General features: G+C 38.6%; 1 protein-coding gene across 2 annotated transcripts; it reads right to left on the reverse strand.

The window, feature by feature from the left end:
• Window positions 1-23,873, reverse strand: kcnn4 (potassium intermediate/small conductance calcium-activated channel, subfamily N, member 4). 2 transcript variants are annotated; one of them, XM_042423459.1, is made up of 10 exons: window positions 23,109-23,873; window positions 16,834-16,929; window positions 14,860-15,296; window positions 11,606-11,741; window positions 9,561-9,578; window positions 8,884-8,994; window positions 6,165-6,286; window positions 2,461-2,530; window positions 1,367-1,533; window positions 1-1,237 (listed from the first exon to the last, which is right to left on the reverse strand). In XM_042423459.1, the coding sequence occupies exons 1-10, from the start codon at window positions 23,559-23,561 to the stop codon at window positions 1,234-1,236; spliced, it is 1,614 nt and encodes a 537-aa protein (XP_042279393.1). In that variant the 5' UTR covers window positions 23,562-23,873; the 3' UTR covers window positions 1-1,233. The 2 variants fall into 2 exon arrangements, with proteins under 2 accessions (XP_042279393.1, XP_042279394.1); XM_042423460.1 differs by lacking the exon at window positions 9,561-9,578.
• Window positions 23,874-24,199: the final 326 nt, after the last annotated feature.

Here is a 24,199-nt window from a genome sequence, read left to right on the forward strand (position 1 = left end):
ATCGAAACTCCAGTTTATTCTCCAGAGAGAGAATTAGTCCAGTTTTTCTCACAAAGTGCTTTCTTAACAATGAGGTTTGGTGACATTTGAGGATTTCTGAGTCCTCTTGTTTTCTGTTTTTTCAGATATTGTTTAAGCACAGATGATTCAAATGTTAGGCCCCTATGTGAGACTGTCGGGGTCTTGGTATTCAGGTTGAAAAGTAGCAAATGACATTTCTGTGGTTGTTTTATAATGTTTATGATTTTAATGTTAACGGTTCTAAATATTATGACATTTACTGAATGCATTTCCACTAGATGGAGCTGTTGGGTTGCGAAAAGAACAGCTGAGCCTAAAAGGCAACTTACACCAAAGTTTCACTGTTCTCAGAACAGGTGTAGGTGTTAGATGTATTTCTGTCTACAACCTCAGATATAGATCAATCAATGATCAATAATCTATGACATCAGTTAAAATCCTGTGGAAATAAGTGTTTCTTCCCACAACACCTGAATTGAAATTTAGTTGTTTTTTTTTTTTCATGTTTGAGAGTGAGAACACATTTCATTCATGATTCACTTGGTGGGTTATGAGAAAGCAGAATGATGAGGAATTGATATTGTTTTACAGACAAATTCATTAAGCCTGTTTGCAAAAAAAATAATCAGCTGATAACCATTAAACCTTCTGCTAATGAACAAGAAGATTCGCAAGAGGTTTTTATAAAAACTGATTAGACACTGTACAATATTGCATTAAATTTAAAATAAAATTAACATGTAAAATTAACAAAACTTATATCTTATTCCACAGGAATAAGGCAGTGATGGAGTCCATCAATGAAAGCTTACAATTAGCAGTTAAGAGAGCAAGTCCTGGAACCTTTGACAGTGTGGATAATAAGTCTCTCCACACATCTTGTTCAAGATTAATTCTGTTTTTTGTGCACAGTCACAAACAGAAGTACTGAAAGCACAACAGATCTGTCAAAATGCACTGTGATTACTCCACAGTTAAATGAAGTCTCGTTCTATCTGTATAATTTTACAGCTATGAGTCATTGTGCAGTGCACTCAGCACCGGGCCAGAAGATGAGATCTTTAGTGGGTTATGCCAGTCCTCCAAGTGGTTCAGCATGTTAAGAGTCTGGAGCAGCTCTGGGTGGAGAGGGTTACCGTCTCATTTTCATGGATACTGTAGATGAATACACTGAAGACCATTAAGTTTTTTCATCAAGTATGTATAGCCATGTCACCTGCAAAAAAATAAACAAAAAATTGCCTGTTATTCCCCTTAGCAGACATGTCCTGACTCAGCTTAGATACCACGTCCTGCACTGTGTTGTTAGCAGATCTGCACAGCGTTACTGGTAAGTGTTGTTTACCTGATCTCTGGGTTCCGATTACGCAGGACCTGAGACAGCAGCTCAGAGGTTTGTTGGAAGCAGAGACTCAGCTCTTCAAGCTTCTGCTCCATGGAGAGGATACGCTGCTCCAGCTCCCGATAGGAGTTATTCCAATTGGCACTGAGGTCGCACATAATCATCTGCATCTGTTAAAATCAGCCACACAAAGCAAATGGAGAGATATTTGTATTTATGGGGGCAAAACACTAGGGGGTCAAACTAAATCCATAAATCTTTCTAATATTACTGTATGCTGTGCAATCACTTTTCAGTATAACTGTATGTTGTGTATGGATCTCTTTGCCAGACTTCAGAGGCGTTGCAACTTTATAGAGTTACTAACACACTTTGTTTCAATTTGCATGTGTGACAGTTTCAAGCTAACTCACTGGGGTATTTCTTGAAACAACTCCAAACAGATACAACCTTTAATACCCTCTTTGCAACTTTATTTAAAAATGGCAGCCAACAGCAACAAATCCAGTGACTTTTCAGGCAGACATTAATTTGGAGAGGGTTGCAGACATCACTCAGACAGTCTGAAGTCCTTAATGCTCACTGGCTGTGGCTCAGCTGCATTCAGTCAGTAAGACAGAGCGGCACGGTCAATATAGTGCAGGACAGTCAGACTGAAACAGGTAACTCACTAATTGCAAAGTGACCGTGGTGTTTTCTACTTTTCACATTTACCAAGAGGCTACACTTGCACTGTGGAAAAAATAGGCTTGTTTTCCACATAAATCAATCAAGAAAAAAATGCATTTTAAAATGCACTTTAAATTACACATCAGTGCCTCTCACTGGGTAATGTCTTTATCTTGGGTTTATTCCACATGGAAAACTTTTCTGGGCCTATGAATTCCTGACACAAATGAATCCTGAGACATTTTATGGAGATTTTTTAACAAGCATTTAATGTGTCTGAACACCTAGTGATAAACAGCAGACTGTAAAATACTGCCTAATAGTCTGTAAGTAGTGAGTGTTTTTAAGGGGGATCTTTGTCATCAGATTTGGCATTTACCTTTCCAATGAAACATGTACAAAATATTCCAACGACAGCTATAGTTTACCTTAGGTAGGTCCACCATCTCATTGGCATAATCTCTCAATTTTCTCTGTTTGAGGCGTAAATGCCGAAATCTGTTGAGAAAAAGGTTTGATAGATCTCAGTTATGTGGAAGTATTTGAAACACAATGGCATTTTAATTACATTATTATCTTATTTATTTATTTATTGGGACCATGTACAGTGTTAAACATAAATGTCACCATTTGATGTACTGTACCAGAGTTAGCTTAAAGCAAATTTTCATCTTCAGTCCCTTCAGCAGGTCACAAATAAAACATATAACAGCACAATAAAAAACAGTACAAAGGAAAAAACACATAAGACACATACTACAAAATACAAATCTACACACAATAGCACATCATATACACCCACAATGTCAACTGGAAATTATATGCTCATCAAATTAAAGGCAAGATTATTTGCATTTATGAGAAGGCCATGAGATAAAATGTAAAGTCAGTGGTTACAGAGCAGAGTAGCTTTTAGCAGCCCTTTTAATTTGGTTGTAAACGTACTGATGGAGCTGCAGCTCTTCATGTCAGCAGGTAGGGCAATCCACTGAGTTGTGGCTTTCACAGAGAATGCTGACTGCCCAAATGCAGTACGACAAAATGGTATGGTACAATCTTGTACAGAGGACATTCTGGAGGATCTAATTGAATTTACTGAGCAAGTGTACACAAAGTCACGTAGTAGAGGAGGGCCAAACCATTTGATATTTTATAAACCAGGCACAAATTTGAAAATAATCTAAATTTATCAAAGCTCAGTAAATTTTATTTCTCCAGTACACCGTGATAGAAATACATTGGCTTTTTGTCCGGAGTTTTTTTTAGAGAGAGGTCTTATGGCTGTTTCTCCAGCCTGTCCCCAACATGTAATACAATAAGACATATGGGAAAGAATCATAGCATGCATTATTATCTTGCCTGCATAAAGTTGTACTTTATAGTTTTAACCATTTTTTAACATGTTTCTTAAAGTTCAAATTTGGATCCAGTGTCACACCAAGATATTTAAAATCAGTGACTATGTCAATCCTTTCACCTTTGATGAGAATATCAACTTTAGGAGGTTGTCCCATGGTTTTAGAGAAAAACATACCTTTTGTCTTGTTTACATTAAGACTCAGACATGATTGATCAAGCCAATGTGTGATCCTTTCCAACACAATTGTCCATTTAGCAGCTGCTAACTCAGCTGTTTTTGCATGTGCGTAGACAACAGTGTCATCTGCATACATTTGCAGTTCTACATCATGACACTGTTGAGGGAGATCATTAATATGTAGGCTAAATAACAGGGGACCTAACATTGACCCTTGTGGAACACCCACTGTGCACTTCATGTTACTGGACAGTGTGTCACAAACTTTAACACATTGTATCCTATTAGATAAATGTGAAGACATCCATGCCAACGTTCTAGATGAGAAGTTACATTTAGAGAGTTTCAATATTAAAACATCATGATTGATTGTGTCAAATGCTTTATGCACCAACTACTCCTGCTATATCAAGTCTTGATTTAATTTGCTCTATTAAGTACAAGGTAGCAGTTTTGGTGGAATGATTTCCTCTAAAGACAAATTGCATACAATGTAGACCAAAATTGCTTGTATTAAGAAATGTTGTTCAATGACAACTTTCTCAGCAACCTTAGAGAGTATTGGCAGTATACTTGTTGGTCTGTAGTTACTGGCTTCAAGGTGGTCTCCAGATTTAAAAGTAGGCGTCACAATGGTGCATTTCCAGTCATCAGGAAAGGAGCTTTAGTTAATTAAACAAGCAATGGGAGAAGTTAAAATATCTTTGTGTGATTTAACAAACATGGTGTCAAATTGGAAAGCATCTCTACTTTTGGAGCTTTTTAAAGAGCTGATGAATTTGTTTACTTGTAACTCTTTAGGCTCCACCAGCTTGAAAACTTGGCCTGTAGCATCTATAGGAACAATATCCAGTTTCCTTTTCGTAAATGTTTTTCCTAGCTCATATACAGGCTCAAGAAAATAATTGTTAAAGACAGAAGCAACAGCAAGATGATCCTCAATTAGCTTTCCCTGTACTTTGAGTTTAAAATCTCCCAAGAATTTAGGATCCCTCCTTGTGAGATTATCAATGTTTTTCCATACCAATTTAATGTTGCCTTTTGCCTCATTCAATATGTTGAGACAAAAACTAAATTTAGCTTCTCTTAGCTCTTGGATAACTTTGTTCCTTAAACCTTTATAAATCAGCATGTCAGTGTCTCTTCTAGTTTTAATTGCCTTCCTTAGTGCAGCATCTCTATATTTCATTAGTTTCCACAAATTTTCATTAAACCAAAGTAAATTGTTTTCACTTTTAGATTTTATCTGTAGCCTCACATTAAATCTGAGTTGATTCTGTGAGTAAAAGTATCACAGCCATAGTTCAGATCATCAGAGGACAGTACATCATCCCAGTTCAAGCTATTAATTTCACTGACAAATTCTTCTTGCTTAGCTCTGGGTATGCACTGAAGGATCATTGTCTTAGTTGCTGTGGTCCTAAATCTATTTTTAGTCAGTTTTCTTGCACATACAGTTAGGTTATGATCTGATAAGCCAGTGATTTAATTATAACTTCTAGTTATTCTTTCTGGCTTGTTAGTAAATATCAGACCAATTTGTGTGCTGGAGCATTTTGCAATCTTAGTTGGGCCTTTTACTAGTTGTTAAAACGAATGTTATGCTGAGACACAGAAAGGGTTACAGATCACAGTAATTCAATGTACTGATGCAAGACTATCTGACAAAAAAAAGCAATATAATGTTAGTATGTTTAGAATTCAGGGTTTAAATCATCACTAATAATTCTGAAGTTGTGATTGTATTTCAAGAAGCTTCTTGATATGTAAACGTGGAAAGGGCTACATTTTGATTGATTTTGATTAGATGGATGAAACCAGAAGTACCACCAAAAAAGAAATACAGAAACCAATATAGCAATCAAGCAGCCAGTCTCTGAAGACACGACAAGCATCACAGAGATGGACATAGCACAGCATGGCCTGATTATGGTCTGCTGTTCTCCTGCTCTAACTTTTCACTGTGTATTTATTAATAGTGGTTCTGCCTGGTGTAAAGCAGGAAGTACAATCCCTCCACCCATGCTAACACACATGCACTCATAATCCTGTTGTCAGGATAATGAACCATACAATCACACTTCTGGACTTCCTGTCTTGTGCAATCCACTTGTTCTTGGAAGAGGAGCTCAATAAAAGAAACAAACAACTCAAATGGAAAAACGTGCAGAACGTATAAAGATGGCTCTTCTTTGTAATGGTTTCCATGTTCTCTTTCTTGATGGGTGTCTCAGAACAAGATATGTTGTGGATTACTGTCAAATTATACTGTAATTAGTTAAAAAAGGAGGGTGGGGGGTCATTTAATCAGTTATTTATCAGCAAGAACTTTGCCTAGAATGCTGTATAATAAAAGGGTGGACCCTTGTTCACACATGCCCTGCCCACATAGAAGAGGCAAACAACTCTAATTAGTCATCTAAATTAACCATTAAAAATTGTGACTCTGTGGTTAAGCATGTTGACACTAAGTTAATGACTCGTAAAATACACATGTAAGGCACAAAGACCACCTCCCACTTTTACATCCCTCGTCCAGACACAAATGTACAGACATCCTGCCTGAAGGTATCATTTTGCGATACAGTAACTTACACTCTGATGGCTTCCAGAAGGCATCGCTGGTGTCTTCGGTGCTCACTGCGGTTGCCCTTTGTGAGGTTTGTGCGGTGCAGGAGCCAGCACTCCCTAAGCACATTAGCAGCAGCGTGGCGGATCTGATACAGAAGCATAAAAAAATAAACAATCAAACAAACATGGAGGTTCCAAGAACAGAAGCGTGGTGATAAGACCATCAAGATAAAGTCAATCAAACTTGCAAGCTTGACTGACAAAACCACCAATTTATCATATTTTTTAGACAGAATCCGGTTCATATCAATCATTTTAGATCAGGAAGTTAAAAAAAGTTGTCATCCAAGCCAGCTGATTAAATCTTGATAGTCTTTCCTGTTCTGCCCTTTTGCTCTATGAAACTGATTTCAGATAAAACTGAACTATGAAGGTCTTACTTTTGAGAGCTTTACATACATGAATTCAGAGAACAGGCCCTACTGACTGGAACTGGGGTTTAGACATTCCAGGATTTCTCCAGAAATCACCTTTTTGCACTTTTCTCTTTGATTCTATTCATGTCTGTTTGTCTTCCTGCCCAAATCACTGTAACTGCCCTGTGATGATGTCACTCTGGCCCTGTTGTGAGGGTTATTAATAGAGGCTGTCAGTGTCTGCATCCAGATGTCTTCCCTTGTTCCCATCAGCGTAAATCTGGACTGCACCAGATAGCTCAGAAGGATGCACGCACACACACAAAAACACACACGCAGACCAAAACAACCATGAGCAAGACGAGAAGATGCACCTAGTGACAGGATGCAGCCACCAGAAGAAAGGAAATGGTTGTATCCTCCAAAGCGTGCACCTTCTGCAGACAGGCACTGCTTTACAGTGTGGTGAGAAGCTGTAACACTGCATACGAAGCACAAATTGAATCTAAGATTGTGGGAAACTCTGTCAGTCATTACACATTTATGTTTATTCTTTATTATATTTTATGGCAATGTTTCTTTTGAATCTCTTATTTATCAGGCACCCCCTTCTTCACATCAATAAGTAAACACTTAAATCCTGTCTAATCCTGCAAAAAGAGTGACTCCTCTGCAAGCCACTTACACACCTACATACATGTTAGCTCAACCAGTTTCCTGCCCAGTGCTGCACCGTCCTGAACTGACACAAGTTTCTTTCCTGACAGAGATAAGATTATTTCCTTTGTTTGACGCCTTGAAAAGGCTGTAAAGAGGTTGGCAGACCTCATCTCCCTACTCTTTTCCCACACTATCCTGTCCTCTGTGGCTCTTATTTAAAGAACAACATAATTATAAAAAGACTGAAAAACCAAAACATTCCTGTGACATGGAAAGTATAGTGACGCTTCCATCCTGACAGCTCTATCTGCTTTATCATCTTTCTTGTTTGTCTTGCTACTCTGTAGTAACCTCTGATGGATGGAAGTGTAGTAGACTGTTTAGTAAATGTGTAGGAAGTTTATAGGAAGTTTATTTGACTGTAAGACCAAGGTTATCACAAAATTCAGCAAAAATAAAGTCACAATTTTCAGCTTGTACCGTTCCCATTAGACAACTTTCCTATGTAGAAACTGTACTTAAAATATCTATGTATTATACCTGTTTATTAGACATTTTAATTTATATTTGTATGTATTTTTAAAAGATAAATCTTCCAGGGGCTTAAGCTGCAATTTTGCATTTTCTTCTTCCATATTGGTGGCTGATGGCGGTGGTTATGATTAGAAGGGATGATGTTGGCTGGATGTACACCAACTGTAACTGATGTACATTGTTTTATGTGAGATTGTGTGTTGTGTTTTAACATATGTTTTACATATTTTCCTTATTTGTTTTATGTATTTTATCATGTTTTATGTTCAGGTCTGTGTGTGTTCTGTGTTTCACTTGAAAGTGTCACATGACAACACTTACCCCAAGATGATTTTTTAGGTAGGGGCCAATATCTGACCTGTATCGAGCTGCTATAGTAAAATATTAACATTTATAAATAGAGGCCTCAAATAGTCAGCCCAATTCTAAGCTCATTAAAAAAGCCTCTGAATTATGCTTGTTTTCTTTTTAGAGGTCCATACCAGAGTCTAAAAAAATTTGGCCCTTTTAGTATGAATAAAATATTCTACATAACTGCCAACTTTTTTCCAAAGCAAACAAAAGTGTCTTCATTTTTTTATTGAATTACTTCATTGTCGTCTGGCAATGCAGCACAGATTTTTCAAATCATCCTGCACTTTCAACAGCATTACCAAACAATGTTCCAGTGACTTTGAAAACAACAAACACAGACATAGTGTTGATGGATTATCTAATTTAAAGAAGTTTCAAGTCTCTGCATAGTGATTTTCATACAATTGGATAAATAGAAACAAATAGCTGCCTAGAAAGAAGGAAAGGTACATTCAGAAATCTAAAATACCACAGCACATGTTGAAAGCAAGTTCTCAGTAATGTAAAGAGTATGCATATTTTTGTAGTAAATGGGCCAAAACATGCACAAAAAAAGCCTAGTATGGTCTTTAAAGTGACACTTTGACTGTCAGTATGATGTTAAGGATTCAAAACAACTCCTCCATATACCTGATGAAGAAAACCACGAAACTGTTGCAAAGAATAAACCACAAAGTGTGTATGTTTCGTAGTTTTTTTTTTCATATTCCAGAGTTTTTATAAAATAAACTATAACATTACAGAATACTTTGCTGAATAACGGAGTGTATTGCTCTTACCCTTTTTGAGATCTGGATGTCCAGCATGAAGAAATGCACATGTTTCTCTCCTTTGTTCAACGCCAGCTTCTTAGTAACAACTGCTACCAGCATGGCAGTGCAGGCTACTCCCTAAAATCCAACACACAAACACATACAGCTGTTGGCATGGTTACTGATATATTCACCATCTGCCTGTCATCTCAACAGATTCTCACAGATCATGTAAGCGTTAAAGATTGATCCTGAATACTGAAGTGAGCTCAACAAGACAGAACTGATGTTAACTTAACTTGTTTTTACAATCTGATTTTGTCTCACTCCTAAATCTAGCAGTATGTCTTGTGCCTTTTGCTCCACCATTCCCCCTATGGGAAAGCACTTATTCAGAAAACTGAATGTTGATCTTCATACCTCATATGGTTTTGTCCAATAAATCAAAGTTATATTTATAGAGGGCCAATGGTTAAAAACAAGCCTTTGTGGCACAGCTATAATAGTGTGGATTTCCTCTGAGAATAGATTTGTGCTATTGCTGGACAGCAAACTAGAGTGATGGTGAAGACTCAGATTGGCCCACAGAGCGAATTACATCCACATAGTCACAAAAATACACACGTCACAGGACACACGTACAAAACACTGCACTGATCCCATGTCCACCACAAAATATTGATTAAAGATAACCAGTTTTTTACCTGTTTTCCTCTTTTCAGCTTGCATTCGAAACAGAGAGAAAGAAGGAGAGAGTAAGTACAAGCATGAGCATAAGAGAGCTAGCACCCATTTGACAGAGTTTTAAAAGATATATTTATCTTTCATTCCAACCAGCCACAAAATATCTATCATTACACCGTCTGTGAAACCTGGGAAGTACACACTCTTTCCTTGGATTCCTCTGTACAGTGTTGTCAGGGGTTGACAACACCAAACAGTGTTGTCAACCCCTGAACACAGCTGCAAATTGAGTTATGGCTGGCTCAGGCTGAGCAGAAGAAGTGCTGACCATGGAGGCTTTCAGCCATATTACAGGTGTGAGCATCACTCCATTCACTGGCTCCCACAACTGCCCTGATGGGAGTAGGAATTTTATTTTTTTCCAAATCATGGGCACAGGTTGGCACACCCTCCTGTTGTAGCGGTGCCAAAGGCAATAAACCACCTAAAAATGGATATGGTGGAAAGTTTTCCCATATAAGGGGAGAAGCTTATAAAAACAAGGGAGATGGAGAAATAGAGGAGGAAAAGGTTGTTTTCCACTCTGTCACAGAGGTGTCTAAACCGGACTTGTGCCCACATCCAGCACTGTGGCAGTGACTCTTATCTGCTTGTACCAGAAATTAACAGAGCAGAGGTGAGGTAGTGAACCAAAGTCTATTGCCTATTCAAACATGCAGCCACTCCTTGACTCTTGGGTCTTGACTTACTGTTTATCTTACTTCACTGTAACTTTTGTGTTTTATATAAAGTATAATTTCCCCATTCCTTTAACCCTTTATCTCTCAGTCTGACAGTTTGAACTTTAGGCCCAAGTAAGCAACTCGTCAAGCTCTGAGGTACTTTCTCTCTCTACTTACATTCCTTACTTTTAATCTATGAATTGCAATGCAAAATTTAACTACCAATGTCTACATTTCATGATGTCTCCACAACCTATGACGAAGAGAGAAGTCAGTGAGCACAGCAAAACAATGTCATCACTCAGCAGAAACATCACTCTCCATACAGATGTTTTGTGTGGCCTGCAGAGCACCCTCAGTATGCTGACAGTTTCCCTCCCTGTCCGGCTTTCCTTCACATCTTTTCGTGTGGTGTGAAAGAGTGCCTGGTACCGCTACGTTCCTGCAGGAGCACCGTGCCTCAATTTACAGCTGTGATCTTAATCACACAAACACAGGGGAATGAAGGCATTCAAGTCTGTCAGCACAGTTAGGTTGTACAGCCAGGCAAAGGGGTCTAATGTGTCCAAGATAACTACAATGCAAAAGGCATGGGAGAGAAGTGAACCAAATTGAACTGACCTGAAATTAAATGGGAAAAATTAAATAGGAAAATAGGGGAATAGTTGCTGGATTGGAACGTAACAGAAATGGAAAGGGATGAAACAAACCAGAAAGGAAGATGGAACTGAATAGATAAGAACTAAATAACACAGAACAGATTGCAATAAAATAGAACAAATCAGAACCGAATATAATGGGATGGAAGAGAAGGGACCAGAGTGGAACAGAACAGAACAGAGTGAAATAGAACAGAATGGAACAAAGTGGAATTAAATTGGGTAAAGCAGAACAGAATATGAGTTAATAGAGCAGATCTGCATGGAATGGAATAGAATAGAAGACAGGGAAAATGAATAAAAGGAAAGGTAGGGAGAAATTAAATCTTCACAGAAAGGAACACAAAAGAACAAAATGAAATGAAAATGTTATGAACAGCAAGAGAACATGTTGTGTAGTTCACACTGAGAAATATTAGGTGGTTTGATTGGGAACAAATACAGAAGTGAAACAGAGATATGACATTGTCCATTTTTAGCGCTTATGGAGTCAAGCATTAAATGTCTTTTGTATTAAAAACACTTGTGCTGTGCTGTCTATATAATTCTCTGATAAGAAGCGAAAACAACCACTTGAAACTGAAATAACATTTCACACAAGTATTATGTGTTTTATATACTTCGCAGACATGCACAGAAGTGATCAGTGTAGTTTTCTCAACAAGAAACCCAACCTATAATTACCATGACTCCAGTGAAGAGACACACTGCCTTGCCACAGCAGGTTTTGGGCGCCTCGTCCCCATAGCCCACTGTGAGGAAGGTGATGGCTATGAGCCACAGCGCCTTTTCCATGTGGCCTGTCGATGCTTGGATCTGCCTGCAGGGGAGAGAAAGCAGGACTGAGCCTTTGAAACAAAACGCTTTCAATACATTCTTATTGATCCCCATGTAGAAATGGACAAAGGCGGAAGTACAATCCACATTCTTACCGCAGTGTTAACCATAACCTTACCCAAACTGAATTTTTTGATTTATTTTTATTTGTATGCTTAGCTGAATACAAATTTCAAATTTTTGCATCTTAATTTTACCTGTTGTGCACTGACTTATAAAGACTCTCCTACGCTAGTGTAGCAGTCACATGGTTGTCATTTGTCCTATTGATTGGTTGCCAAACGTCAGGAAGGTTGGTCTTATCTAATATGAACCTGTCAGGGGGCAGATGCCAGAGAGAGAAAGAGAGAGGAGATAGTAGGAAATGAAATTTCCTAGACAAGAAAGTTGGAAAGTTGGAAAACAAGGAAAGTGAGGAACTCCAGGACAGTCATGGGCAACAAATAATAACCCTCATCCCTGAGGTATTTTGGTTTAGTTTCTTTTTGCATTTATATGTTAACCTAAATGAACTGATGGTGACACAAGAAGTCGCAGTGCCTGATCCCACCACCCAATCAAGGGCAGCAACGCCACCGGAGACAAGACAAACTCAATGAGGTTCAGGTATGACACACATTGTTCTAATTCGAATCAGTGGAAAGGTTGGTAAACTTGATGTGTTTTCCCAATGGTTCTGTTTCTTTTCACACAGAAAAAAATCAAGTGAACCAAAATCCATCACAAAAAGCAATGTTGTGTCTGGGGCAGGAGCAAGAACGTAAACACAGGAAGAAGGTCCCAAAAAAGGTCCAGACTGAGACCACTAACTGAAAGGGTCTCGGTGTGGTTGTATTGGTCCAAAACAGAGTATGATTGCTGTGTTCAGATCTGCCCAAACAAATTGTACTAAGAGAGAAAACGAATTAGAGTCCAATTAGACTGGACAAAATGCAGATTTGAAAATACCCTTAGGCTTCGGCAATCACAGGCACTCATATTTGTTGTGGCCTGTTAGTAGTTTGCATAGCTACAAGGTTTAGTGTTAATTAAGTTCCCTAGATGTAAAAACAATAATTTCTCAAGTAAAACTTGTGCCGTGACACTAGCAATTCATCGGAATAACTCTAAGTAATTGGAAGTGTATAAATTGAACTGGCTTGAACCCCTTTGGATCCATAATTCTGTGTCTTAGAAACAGCAACAAACATAACAACCATTTCCTGTGCACAGTAATTCTTATGAGTTTGATAAAGGTGTGGTCTGTTAATGTGTTATCAGTGCTGATGCTCCACAGTACAGTACAGGACATGGGTACCAATGCAAACTTGTAAAACATTTAAGAGTCTACTGCACACTTGGCAGAAACCACACAAAGAGGTCATTCAGTGTGTGTCATTCATCTGTCTTCTGGATGTGGTAATCCAGTTACAACTAACATAAAAATGGCTGTTGAAGCAGTTCAGTGTGAAAAGGTTTGGTGGTCTTATCAGCCTTCAGTCATAAGCTCTTTTATTACTTTTGACAAATCAAAACATACAAAGCCGAGACATGTGAAACCTCCCATTAAGGTTCAAATGAGCAAATGATCTCACAGTGTTCAAACAGCCAAACAGATTGTAGAGGATCAGGTTGACGTTTAGTTGGCTCATGTTAAAGAGCAATTTGTTAGAGTAACAAAATCAAGAATGATGATTATCAAATCAATTGGAAATCCATTCTGAATAGGAAAGTCAAATTGACCATCAAGGTTTGAGGAGGAATGTTAAACTACCGAGGCCTTTTGTTTTTTTTGTTTTAATGTGCAAGTGTGTGTTGGGGACGTGGAAGTTTGGGGGAAGGTACTATAGTAACAAACAGAGTTGTAGTGTATATGTGTGTGTGTGTGTGTGTGTGTGTGTATGTGTGTGTGTGTGTGTGTGTGTGTGTTACTTTCCTAATAGCGAGTAAGAGTGAAAGCAGTAAAACATCAATCATTTGTGTTAATTAAAATAACTTAAATCTTGCAGGTTCTTTTGATTTGATTGCAGGTTCTTTCATTTGTGATGAATACAGTATGTAATTATCACAAATGATTGTTTACCGTATAATTTTAGGACTCTGCAACACCATTCAGAAACATTTTTGTCTGTTTTTTTTTTCAGAAATCAAGGTTTCAAAGATCTTTTCACTGTTTTGCACAGAAGCCTTCAATGACTGAAATCCTGACAAGTCTTCCATTGAAAGAGAAATAAAAACCTGGAATTTGGAAAGCAAACAACTTGCATTCTTTCACGGTTACTTTTTCTGTGTGTCAATATGTGTTGAGCAGGAATGACTCGCATAAAAGGTACAAACACTGGTCTGATATTTCATTTGCAATTCATTTGCAATTTAAAGTTGAGCTTTTAAAAACAAATGTACTCTATTCTATTGTTCTGCTTACAAGTCTGAAAGAAAAATGTACCCATGTTGTATATTTACACATATTATATTTAAGAGGGGAATAGTTCGACATTTTGGGAAAGACGATAAGAAGTTTGATACCACTCTCGTATCTGTGCACTATCTATAAAGCTACAACCAGCATTTGTTTGAACCAGTGAGGAGAACTGTACTGCTAAAAGCTACTGATTCAACAATGTGACTGTTAGCGACATTGGTGATTCAGTATTGTCAGCTGAGTTTCAAGATTTGTTTGTATGTACTGAACATCTCTACATCTCTCATGAAGTAGGTCAGCACATAACCAGCCATGAAACCACAACGTTTAGTTTTTACACTTCACTTTTAGCACAGATTAAACAAACAAGATACAATGTGTTAATTGAGCTTTAGAGGTGCTACTAAACTCAATGGATTTTATTGCCTTTGGACAGAGCCAGACTATTCCTTTAAGAATACTGTCCACTTTCTTTTTTAATTTAACTGCTCCAGATTAAATCTGTAGCATTTTTTATGAATTACCGTATGATTCAGGGTAGGTTGTTTATTATTTCTCATTAATAGCCTACAATTCCAATTTTTGATGGATGTCCATCATAATATCAACAGTCATTCTCCAAGGTTTGTGTTCATTTGTCTCTTATTTGTGAACATGTTGTAATTACACAGTATACAGGGGGATACATTTGCTACTGTACCTCTCACACAGAGTTAGCATCCAGGACGCAGTGAGCCAGAAGAGGAGGATGAAGGCCAGCAGTGTGCGTGCTGGGTATTTGTTCATCAGTACCTTGAGAACAAAGCGGAAGGTAAAGTTGATGTTGTTGAGTGAGCCGATACTCCTGTAGGAGGCACTCAGCAGCACTTTGCTGTGCAGCAGGACGGCTCTGTGCACCAAGTACAAGCGGAGGAACATCAGCACTGATAACAGCAGCTCTATGTCCATCAGGGCATGAACATGGCGGTTGGAATCAGAGAGCGGAGCTGAGGAAGAGGAGTTGACAGGGGGGCCCACCTCCCAGTATGTGCCAACAGGATGGATGGCGCAGACCAACAGCTCAAGAGTGATCACAAGAACCCTGTGGCTGGTCATGGCAATACGCCAGTCCACCTGGTTGTGGTCAATGATGAACAGCTGAAAGACAGAGAGCGAGGGCAGAAGATAAACATTGTGAAAGAACTGTATGAGATGGAGAATAGGGAAAATACAGACACACCTTAAAAGACATAATGTTTGGAAAGTATTATATCTAAATTATCTTTATAAGGATGTGGAGTTGTACGGGATATATCCTCTTTTATTTGGTTATCCAAATAACCAAATTCCACTTTGTTCCATTCAAGTAAATATCTTACATAAAGAACACATAATATGACTTCAATTCAAACTGTTCTGCAATAGTTATAATAATATTAATTTATATATTTTATTACTTTAGAGTAAACAGATTTAATAATTTGGTCTGGACAATTTTTAGTTTGACAAAAATGTAAAAAACCTAAATTTATTCTCATTATGTGGCATTTTAGGATATGCATATTTGTGTGTGTGTGTGTGTGTGTGCATGTGTAAATGTGCTTTCTATCACAAGCAGCAATGTCAAAAATGCTAATAGATAGTTCTCTGTAGTACACCATGCTTGTAAATGGCTGTGGTGAAGAGAAATGTTCTTAAAACCTCTGTAGATATGAAACTGCAGATATCCAACTGAGACGGAAACTGGGGGATGCTTGTATGTGTCGTTCACATGTAAGGAAGTGAGAATACATGTTCATCTCCTTCTGACTATAAAGCTTTATCATACCTGAAGCAGTTAAAAAAGCAAAGCATAACTTTCTCCTCTTCTATTTGTTAAAAAAAAAACATTTCCTTTCTCCACTGAAGCTGGAAGCACCTCAATGTTCTTGGCATGATTTAGTTTGTCACCTCTGACACTAAAGAATTAAAGTTCCACTGCCTGTGTGTTAGTCTCCACCCTAAACCTGCCCTTTCTTATCTACTCTGAACACTTGCATGGACCCCTCCTTGTATCAGACACACAGTACTTGCACTCAAACTAAAAACATTGTAGGTGAGAGTATTAAGTCAGCATCCCAACCAAAAAACAGCATGGGAAACCATGAGAACTACAATATAGTTCAAGGTTTACTGCTACTATGCACACAGTACTTTCTGCACTTGTTGTTCATACTGCACTTAATTGAATATGCATGCTGTGAATGTGGAAGAGGGCAGATGAAAGAATGTTTACTCTGTTCAATTTCAACCAAATCCCTTCATGTATATTGAATTCACACACAACGGCAGCGAGCCATGTGGATTGGAAAAATTTTGCAGCTGCAACATCATGCATGCCTGTGTGGGCCAGGGTTTTCGTCCAGGGTTTTTTACGCACACAGCAAATATAACACAGATAATCAGTGTTGAGGCTGCCATTGATGGGCTCAGGGCTCCTTCTAAAACAATTGCTCTCAAGTACCTCTAACACAGTATAATTTCAACCAAGCTGATTTGGAAAAAAGCATTACTGGTATAAAATGTACAATGCACAAAAATAAGGCAAGTCGCACACCACACCACTGTTAGGGCATCCAAATTACATACTCACACACACCACATCACTGTTAGGGCATCCAAATTGTTGGAAACAAAGGGGAAAAGGCATACTCACCCTGATGTCCTTATAATGGAAAGCTATAATGAGGATCAGGAGACACCCAGTGGACAGGCTGATGGAACAGTTGATGAATAAGGCAATGTTTGAGCCCTGGGAAGGAAATGGAGACATGGGAGATAAGGCATAAAAGGAGGGCTTTCCGTAACAGCCAAGATTTTATTTCTTTCCATTAATGTTCTCCATTATCGCAGTTTTATGAAATAGCTCCTGAATTGTTGGGTCTGGGTGGAAAGAGTACTAAAAATTACTCAAATAAAAACAGCCCACAATAACCATAGACTGCTACTTAGGATATGGTTATTGTAGTTGTTGTGTCCTGACTGTTACCACACTCATGTCATGTCAAACATTTAGCCCATCCCACATAGGATTTCACGGCAACATCATACCTTAAACTAAAAAAAAGGACATAAGACATGTTGAAACACATTTTTTAAAAACATCAGGCATTTCTTTTGTTTATGTGCAAAATTTCAAATACAGTGTGCGCTGTATGGCAGTAGAAAGAAAAGAAATGCTACAAGTCTGAACTTCATCATGGTAAGGGGCTGTTTCCCTCATCTTCCAGGCTCTCTTCAATTAACTGGCTAACTTTAATGGTTTATATGTGAATAGTCAACTCAGTCTTTGTGGATTATCCGTGTTTAAATCTAATATCTGTTTTTATCTTACTTAACATAATATTGTGTGGTTTTCAGTAAAAAGGACAATATAAAACAAAACACATTTTCTATTTTCTTGAGATTATTATTATTTATGATGAGATAAGAAAAACTTTTTGTCCATTTTTATCACAATTCAGAATGGCCATTTTCTCTGAGACATTGTGGATGAGCCAACAAACAGGAGTTGTTAGACTGCAAGCGGGACTTTATCCCTCACCAGCTTCCCACCCAGGAACACTGCCATTGTGCCAAACATTAAACAAGGGTCTCTTTGGTAGTGGTCACCATTGGTACAAATTTCAGTCAAATATCAAAACTACTTTAGTGCTATAATAATTAGTTGATGAATCACCGGCAATTTTGATAACTCTTTAAGACTTTCATTGATAAAAAATGCAAACATTCACCATTTTCACCTTATCAAATGTTAAGATTCGCTGCTGTTCACAGTTTATGTCACTGCAAATTGAATACTCCTGGTTTTTTGGACAGTTGGTCAAACACCATGTTGTGACACTTCATAGACTAAATGATCATCAATTATTGGAAAATAATTGGCAGATTGATCGATCATGAAAATAGTAGTTAGTTGCAGCCCTTCTACCTTGTATGCATATGGAGGATCAGATAGTATACAGATGGGGAATTATGTTATGATACATCTATGGAAAATGTATTTTATATATCTCTATCTTCTAGTGTGAATGTCCAAAATGATAAATCAATCAACTCTCTCCACCTCAGTGATGCTCTCAAAACTATGTTAACCATTTTCTTTATGGTAAAGGATTTGTCAGAGGTTCCCTTTCCATAAAAAGTGATTATAGCTAACTAGCTAATTTAATTAAATATCCTGTTGATTGTGTTGTAACAGCATAACTGTAGGCTATTCTGTCATTCTTGCCTTTCTAAAAGTAGCTTCATTAGAACTTTACAGTACTAAGAAAGTGGCCTAATGAAAGTGGAATTACTGACTTGTAATGTACTCCAAAAAAGTACATAAGAAGCCACTCAATTACAGTAACCAGAGTGCTTGTAATTAAATACTTTCCACTCATGAGACCTGACAGCTGGAGACACAGATACACACACTATGATGGTTTGCACCAAGTTGTCTGACATGTTTTCACAAACTGAATTAACAACTAAGCATAAGCCTCTGCCACACCACCTTGGTCTCAGCAGGTTAAAGAGCACCTATACCTTTCGTTCATGCATCTCAATGCATCTAATGCAACGTCATTGGAAGTTTTTAACGGGAAGTGCAGTTTAATGTGGTTTACAGTTAAAAAGATAATTACAAACTTTCAAACTTGAGGAAACTTGAGCGTGTAGGTGGTATGGTGTGACGCCCGTTGGCATGGTACATCGTTTTCCACAGTTTCTCCCGTAGCATCCACATCATGTCTGTATTTCGTCAAGGGCTAATTAGGAGACTCCACAAAGGTTTAACATTTCACCACATTCCATAACAGAGAGTTCAACAACATGCTTGGAAACAGTAAATTCAAGCCCGGTGAGCCTAATTTGGGTTAACCTTAACACGGATTGTTTCTCATAGTCTTGGACGGACAGTGAACCACCATCACCAGGCCACCCAAGGCATTGCAAGGAAAAAATAAATAAATCAATCAATGAATCCAATGCAAAAGGTTTGTAAGTACTGCAATAAATAAATACTAGCCAAACCAATAATACATGCATCTGACTTTAGTTTTCTAATTTGGTTTGTTAGTCTATGTGGTTTCATTAGCTTTCATGTAGATTCTTGTGCTATAGGTCATGGAACTGGAGGTATCCTGAAAAAAAACGTCAGGATAGGCTTACAAATGTCATTGATAGTGATGCAGTCAGACAGGAAATGAGACATCACTTAAAAGTCTGTTGTATGCTGATGAGTCAGATCCCCTGATGTTTAACTAGCTTCAGGTAGACATCGCACAGGACAGGTGTGGCTGATTAGCTATCAGGGAGGAACAAAAACTTGCTGATCACTTGCCCTCAAGACCACAAGAGTAGGATATCAGTTCACTGCACCCTGTAGAATGGGTTTTTCTGTCCTTTTCCCATTGTGACTCATTGTACTGCTGGTCCACTATAGTTTTCTATAGATCAGCCCCGGATCAGATGTCTGTGATTAGAACTAACCACTGCCCTACATAAATACTACATTGATCTGGTTCATGACCCAACAGTCTGCAGGTTTTCATTCCAACAAATCACCACAGCAGCTCATTTCAACAATTCCTGCTCTCTGGTTATGGATGTGTTAATCAGTGAAACCCAGATAACGTACACATTTGGGCCAGATCTGGGCCACTGCGGGTAATCACTGATCTGTTCCAGCAATGGAAACAGTTTGTGGGTGAGTTTCAGCTTTGGGTTGCTTATGGGCCAGATGTGGCCAATACACTGCATGCTGGTTTTAGGATGACTTGCCATGTGAATCAAAAAGGCCAGATACAGTCCAAACAGCATACTGGTTTGTGGGTAAGTTTTGCCTATTTGAAGATGGGCCACATATAAGTGATACATGGCAAGACATTTTTGTTTTGAGGGCGAGTCGTGACCACATTAGAGCATGCTGTCAAAAAACCAAAAAAAACCCAATTTAAATCCCAGTCACTATACAGAAAATGTGGGCCACAACACAACAGCCTCATATCAATGTATAAAGACCTTTATTTTAACAAAAACTAAGAACACATAGCTACAATTCTACATGCTTAGGTGCTCTGAGGTTATAGGCTATTACTGTATGCTGATCCAATTTTAAATTTCCATTACTCTATTACTGAGGTGAAATGTGAAAGATTTATTGTTTTTAAACATTTAAAATATAAAAAGGAAGGAAAATGAATATACTTTTTTTGCTGAATTTTCAGAATTTTTAGATAATTGCAGTGGCGTGAGTCCAGGCAGAACACATCTGCGCTCTACAGGTGTTGATTTAGCTACTGAGAGGAACATAAAATGAATGACTCATAACTAGCGCTCAAGGAAATCGTCATCCATTATACATCGGCCCCTTTCATCCAACAATTTTCAGCTGTTGTCCTTGGCCAGAAGTTACTTTAAAACAACAAAACAAATAACACACAAAACAGGAGAAAGCAGGCATGAAGTAGCTGAACAGGGAATAAAAAGCAACGAGTGAGGTAAGTGACATCGAAAGTAGGAAATAGCAGTTAAAACATGACAACATACAGAAGACATAGGTGAAATGATCAAGACACAGCATGAAAAGGACAATGGAAACAAGTCCAAAAGATATTTTCCTCCTTGGTACAACAACGTCCTCCTGGTTAGTCTATCCCCAACATTTTCCTGATTTATGAATGTGCTAAGTGGCTGAGGTGCTAATCTGTTAAGTATTTTGTGTATTTAACAAGCATTGTGAGATTTAAATTTAGATTTAGATTTTTCCAGCAAAGGACGTATAGGAAATATATTCCGAAGATGGTAGCTTTTATGTTTATTGTCCAGGACCTCAAGAGCTTGTTTAAACACAGATTTTAAAGTTTTTGTAACTATATCAGTGGTTAAAAAAGGAGAGAGAGACCAAGTGGTTAAAAAGTATGCCATAAGTGAGAGAATCATGGATTAAAATAAATCTTATCAGATGTCAGATATTTGCAATTTATTTGCAAATAAACCAGAAGTTGTAATTTGGTTTTTGCCACAACATGCTTAACTTTTTGGAATGCAAACCTGCAGTCTTATCATCACACATAGTTGCAAACCAGAGTCAATGATAGAGAGAATCAAAGTTATCCACGCAACCCTCTGCTCAAATATCAGGGTACCCTCTTTCTAATATTGGACATCATACTCTGCTTTACAGTCCCAGTAGGTGAATTTCGTGTCGTCAGCGGCACAAAAGAGGACACGAGGTTGCATCCAGGTCAAAGTGCAAACTCCTGGCTTCCAGCACAGCCAAACTAAAGACATAGAGACTCTTAGACTGGCCATGCAAACACTCTAATTATACACTAAATGATGTGGAAAGATAGCCTGAAGTACTGCGAGCAATCTCGCTGTAGGGTAAGAGGTGAAATGTGGAAAAACTTTCCATAAATAGCCCTGTTTTCGTGCATAACCATGAAAAGGTATGCTTAAAATATAACTTTGTAGACTGGCGTTAACTTTGATAGGCCTACAAGTTAGGCAGCTCCAAAATACCCTGCAGCATACTTTAAAATGGTTTTCAAAATAACCAATAACACTTTAGTGCACTACTGGCCACTGCAAGGATGTTGTGTGTTGTTAAGACCCCATGTGACCAGCAGGGAAGGAAGATGTCACAACTCACACTCATGATTCGGACATCACATGAAGTTTAAAGATGCTGACAATGGTTATATAAACTACGGTTAAATCAGCAATGTAGCCTCTCCAAAATAATAAGCTTTAACTGCAGCAGAGAACACTTTTCCAGTGCATCAGCATTTCCATGGTACCGATGCCTGTTGTTAGGAATGGACAGACAACACCTGTTCTTGGTTCGTATTTATAAACTGGAATAGTAATGTCATACTTGTGCCAGTGCCGTTAATTTCACCACCACGTTTCCCAAGGTCCCACTCTCTGAATGCACCAGGGATATTTTTGAAGGTCAGAGCATATTTCCATAGGTTTCTCAAAAGATTGTAGCTGATGTGAGTCAGAAATGTGGGGCTCTTTGACATTGTAATCAATCACTGACTTCACAGCATGGAGGTGGTCTGATGTTTTGCCGCACGCATGAGAACTTTTTTCCACATGTGGAACTGGCGTGTGCTGTAGGAAGCCAGGGGGAGTTAATAATGTGTTGATTGTGTGGCCTGGCATTGTTATCCACTGAGATCTGCATGTTAATGTCATGAGGCTGTGCTACCAAATAGTGTGTCTGGAAATGGACTTACTAATCAGTAGGTCAGGGAGGTTCAAAGCCCAGGTGCAGATTCTGCTGAGCTTGTGCTGTCTGCTAATCAAGGAAGTTGTTATGACAACAAATAGAGACAGTTGTGTAAGAGTGTTTTTTATGCACTAATTGTGGTAAATTTAAGTGCTGAAATATGTCCTGAATAAAAGACTACATGGTTCAATATCAATCTATTGATTTCTATGCATCAGTTCCACACAGAGTCAATGAAACTCTCTGTTTTGACCATTTAACTGCAACATAAGGAATTGAAGAGGAGTTCAGAAGCTGTAGCAGCAAATCAGTTGCTGAAGCAACAAGGTGTTGCTTTTGTTTATTGTTTTATCATTCCATTAAGAGCACAGAATAGAGGCCGACATGACAATGTGTTAAACAACTACAATACAAAGTAAATTTAGGTAATGTTGGTGTTAAAGATTTGGCTGCATCCACTGCTGTGTAACTTTGCAGATGTAGGTTATAACTTAAATTCTCTGCAACATGCACAAGTTCACTAGCTCAAGTTTTGGTTTGATTCGTGATATTCCCAAAAGGCTTAATAATGACACTTATAGTGGAAACTGGTACATGGAGAATATACTGTAGGCTAAGGCTACAGCTCCAAAATGTCAACAAAAAATGTCACGTTTCAAACATTACCAGTCACTGGACAACACATATGGTTAATTTCTTAAACCTACCGGTTCATAAAAGGAGGGACATATCTCGGCGTGGATTATCATGAGCACTATCCCGAGCAGAGCGGTGCCCAAAGCCAACGCGCACAGTCGCTTTTTATCCTCTAATAAAAACTTTCTGTCCCGCAGTCTGTAGAGGTTGTCTCCCTCCATAGGAGTAATCCGCTTCCCGGGAAGTGTCAGCGGCACGGATACTTCTGCCGAGTCCCCGCCGTTTCGACTTATCAAGCCATCGCAATTTACACAATCCACTTTGGAGTCGCCGTGCATGCTGCAGTTTGTCAGCTCCATCTCCAGCGCGCACAGGAGACGGCGGTCGCCTGTCCCGCTCTCCCTGTCGTCGTTCTCCGCTGGCTTTTGCCTGTCCGGTGTCCCCTTTGCTTCCCTCCCGAGTTGGGGAAGGCATAGTCCGATGGGCGCACCGTGTACCAGGCCCGTCTCTCGTTTGTCGCTCATCGAAGTAGCGGGTTCACCAAAACACTTGGCCTCATAATACTACACCCTCACCTTAACACTCCTACCAACCGGCGCGGCGTGGTTACGCGCACTGATGCCATTTGCACACCGCAGCGCCATTTGTTATCTTATTTGCATTGGTTATTATTTTAGGATTGTGCGTCAGTCTGCCGCAGATGAATTCTTTGTGTGTGTGAGTGTGTGTGTGTGTATGTGTGTGTGTATGTGTGTAGGCTGCTCATCTGATTATGCGTGATGCGCTCTCAAGGAATTGCTACGCCTACAGTATTTGCATTTAAGCTCCGGAACTTTTAAAAGACAAGTTACAAGACGTTATTAAACAAGAGGTTATTTTTCTTTCTTTATCCGGCTGAAGACTGGTCAGACAAAATGCTATTTTGTGAAAAGCCGCAGATTTATCACTACTTTAAATGTTTTGTAGTGTAACAATCGGGGAACAATCCACTTGCTTTTCTATTCTGATCAAAAATAAGGTAGACTATGAAGAAAAAAAATACTTTTCTGAACCCACGAGGAACCTCGGGTTACATGTTTTTATTTTGTGGTTACACACGTATCAGTGTTGAGCATAAGTTACCCAACAGCTACAGAGTGACATCTCGTGGTTGAGTAGCCTA

Source organism: Thunnus maccoyii, chromosome 10, assembly GCF_910596095.1.
Source record: "Thunnus maccoyii chromosome 10, fThuMac1.1, whole genome shotgun sequence".
Lineage (NCBI taxonomy): Eukaryota > Metazoa > Chordata > Actinopteri > Scombriformes > Scombridae > Thunnus > Thunnus maccoyii.